At 33.9% G+C, this 3,544-nt stretch overlaps 1 protein-coding gene across 1 annotated transcript; it reads right to left on the minus strand.

Annotated features, from left to right (window-relative positions):
* Positions 1–304: 304 nt before the first annotated feature.
* Positions 305–1,716, minus strand: LOC138856428 (uncharacterized). Its single transcript, XM_070107539.1, has 5 exons — positions 1,707–1,716; positions 1,394–1,637; positions 1,170–1,337; positions 828–1,105; positions 305–759 (listed from the first exon to the last, which is right to left on the minus strand). The coding sequence occupies exons 1-5, from the start codon at positions 1,714–1,716 to the stop codon at positions 305–307; spliced, it is 1,155 nt and encodes a 384-aa protein (XP_069963640.1).
* Between the last annotated feature and the right edge of the window lie 1,828 nt (positions 1,717–3,544).

Raw genomic sequence — 3,544 nt, forward strand, 5'->3', positions numbered from 1 at the left:
GGCGAAAGTAGTAGCCTTAGTGTATAGTGAATTAGGAAACTAGATATTACATGTGTTTATCTGAAATAATTTTTTTATGTATTATTTTTTAATTTTTTAGAGCAATGCGTTAGTCAGCTTAGTATTTAATTGGAATTTTTACTCGTTACTTGTATATGTACATATTTCTTATGAATTGTTTTTTTGTTACACTATAGTGCAATTGTTATTTTTAAATAAGAACGCTTTTTGTTATTTTATATGAATTTTATGGAATGGAAAAGAAATTTAATAAAAAATTAATAAAATTTCAGAAAATACTGGCTTAATTATTAAATAAATACTCCGCCAATTCGTCTCTCGATGCAAACGCTTCCGCGGTTGAACGGTTGGCTTGCGAAATTCGAAAAGTTGGACTTTGCGAAGTTGTTTGCCTCCAAATTCCTGGAACGAAAGCACCATTTTCCGAATGGTCCACCAACTCTTCAGTAAAATATCCCGAGCTCCTGTCTAGCATGAAATAATTATGTAGCACAACTGTTGCTAACACTATTTTGTCCATATTTTTTGGTGCTGCATGTATATTGCTATGTAATATTCTCCACCTATTCGCTAATATACCAAACGCATTTTCGATGTAAACTCTGGCGGAAGATAGCTTTTTGTTGTAGTGTTGCTTCAGAGGCGACAAGTTGCAGCCAGGATATGGACGCATAAGGTTTTCCTTAAGTGGAAAAGCATTGTCCCCCACAAAGAAATACTGGAAGTCTTTATTTGTACCTAAATATGGAAAGTATTTGTAATCATAAAAAATTAAGTTATTTCCAAAATTCAGATTATTTAATTACCCGGAAGGTGATCGAGAGGAGGCAATACGATGTTTCTTCTTAATATCATTTTCCCAAAAGCACTTTTGGCGAAAATTCCACCATCGCTTTGACTTCCTACTGCCCCAACATCAACAAAAGTAAATGTATAATCGGAGTCACAAGCTGCCATTAGAACAATGCTGAACGTTTTTTTATAATTATAAAAAAGTGAACCACTACGTCTCGGGCAAACTATGTTAATATGTTTGCCATCAATAGCACCTAGGCAGTGCGGCATTCCGGTTTTTATATAAAATCTACGAATAAAAAAATTCATTTATGGAATCAATTTTTATTATTTATCAAAAATGTAAAGCCAACCTTTCAGAAATGTTTCTCCATTCGGATTGGTTTGGTTGAGCAACATAAACTGTGTGTAATTCATTCCAAATTGCATCGCAGGTTTCGTAAATAATTTTCCTCACCGTTGAAAGTCCAATTTTGTGAGACCATGCCAGAAATTTAAGACAGCATCCTTGAGATAAGTACCTAAATATAACTGCCTGTTATTTACAATGCTAATATAAATTATAAATATTAATTACATCAATGTAATTCCCAAACGTGTTTCTTCATTTATCGGTTCTCTTCTCGAACACCGATGGAGTTTGTCTTTTAACAAACAAAGAAGAGCATTAAATTTGTGAACACTCATCCTTGTTGCTTGGAAAAAGTGCTCTTTATCCGTTGATTTCAGCGGTTTAAAACAAGTATCATGAAACCCTAATTCCTTTCTTGTTAAATTCACGGGTCGTATCCACCATCTTCTTCCTGAACGCGATTTAAAATCTATGTATATTTTACACATGTTTAACATTACATTTAACATTTTTAAAATTTGAATTAAACGAAAAATACGCGGATTCATATTTTTTTGAACTCACAAGCACTAACAGTTGACAAGCACTGACAGTTGCAGCGAAAATCGTCCGTATTGTGTTTTACACGGCGGCAACACTCGGCGAAAATCCGTCCGACGGCATCGCCGAGTACGAAGAATATTCGCCGTCGCCCGTATTGTGTTTATAGCATAAGTAGAGAACAAGAAATAGCAAAAATATATAGAACATATGACCGTATAATGCATTGGTTCTCAATCGGGGACCCAACATGTACTATTAGATCATTATTTGCTATGTCCACTTTAACTCAACGACAAATACTCGAAAGCAAATTTCGCCCCTAACCATAAAATGAAATTGCATTGCTTCTATGATAACCTGGTGGAATATTGGAAGAGCAACAAGCTTCCTCTAATTTTTGTATGTGATACCAACGCGCATCACATAGAATAGATTAACCTTATTGCAATTTAAGAGTTGAGTGTCTATTTGAACTTATTAGAAATAGTAACTTAAGTATAGAGAATGTAGGGTGGGATCCACAGTCAGTCGCCACGAGATAATACGGTTATTTATAATTCTACCTTTGGTCGGACTCAGAAATTGTTTTAGCCTGGCTGGTGAAAACCATTTTATATCTGGAAGACTTATGTATTCATACGTATATCCTAAATATTTGACTTAATTGGTCCAGTAACACGCCACCATGTAGCAACCCTGATAACACTGCGTATCTATGAATGGCTAACAGAACCCCACGATCATTCTTTAGGGCACAAAACTGCTCATTTATTCGTTAAACTAAAACAATAATCGTTAATAAACCGCACAGGCGAAAGAAAGCTTACAAACACAATCATAGATAAAATGATCCCAAACTTTTCTCTTTGCCTTCTGAGAAAGCTCATGAACTTTCAGTGCCGCCAAAGAAAACCACGAGTTCATGAGCTACTGAACAGATGACAAGCAAAACAAGGGTAATTTGTGAGATCAGATTTTTTGGTAAATTTTACGTATATTTCTAATCTCTATTTAAAGAGATTTAGAGAGTTTGTTAAACTAATTTTAATTATGTACACTTGTTTCTTTCCTTAGTGGCACCACTGTCAAATGTTATAAAAAATGTGAACTTTGGATATTGTAGCGAACGCGAAAGCCAGAACGAACCAGAATCGACGATAAATTTCCAAAATGTTCAATTGGCGATGTTTTGGTTACGATCTATTATATAAAGGCTGCCGGTTCTAGTTAGAGTGCTGCCATGGATGACATGATACTCTTTGATTCGAGAGAGAGCTGTCAAAACCCAAATTTTTTATAACATTTGTCAATCATGCCACAGTCGAGAGAAAATGGATAGGGTATTTTAAAAATAACTTTTGGGCATTTTGCATTTCGATATTATTTTAAAGTCCTTGGATCCCGATATAAATACGTGTATTAATATTATAAAATTTTTAAAAGTCATATAACATAATAAAATAATATATAAATAAAAAAACTATAGCAAATGAACAATGCAACTCATAATAAAATATCATAATTTTATGATTAACGTTTTAAATGCAAACAGTTCGCATTTATAACAAATGTAGCAGACAAACTTTAGTTGCACGTTATTCAAAAGTATTTGTGTCATTCCTTGAAATTTTGTTTCGCACTGCTTTTGTCAGATTCTTTAAGCGGGTTTATTTCTGGCATACCGCCTTTTTTCTCAGCTGTTCAAAATTCCCTAATCTTTATGATCAGTTAAAGAGAATGAGAAAAAAATTAGAGAAAATGAGAGAGTCTCGTATCATGTCATTTTTGGTGCTGCTTTGTAAAGATCTATAAGCAAGTAGTTGTTAACTCGAA

This window comes from Bactrocera oleae, chromosome 3 (assembly GCF_042242935.1).
Source record: "Bactrocera oleae isolate idBacOlea1 chromosome 3, idBacOlea1, whole genome shotgun sequence".
In the NCBI taxonomy this organism is placed as follows: Eukaryota; Metazoa; Arthropoda; class Insecta; order Diptera; family Tephritidae; genus Bactrocera; species Bactrocera oleae.

Coding starts and splice junctions, on each gene's coding strand:
- LOC138856428 (XM_070107539.1), bottom strand. Junction 1,338..1,393: donor CGTTTGGGAATTACATTGAT/GTAATTAATATT, acceptor AGTTATATTTAG/GTACTTATCTCAAGGATGCT. Junction 1,106..1,169: donor TGGAGAAACATTTCTGAAAG/GTTGGCTTTACA, acceptor TTTTATTCGTAG/ATTTTATATAAAAACCGGAA.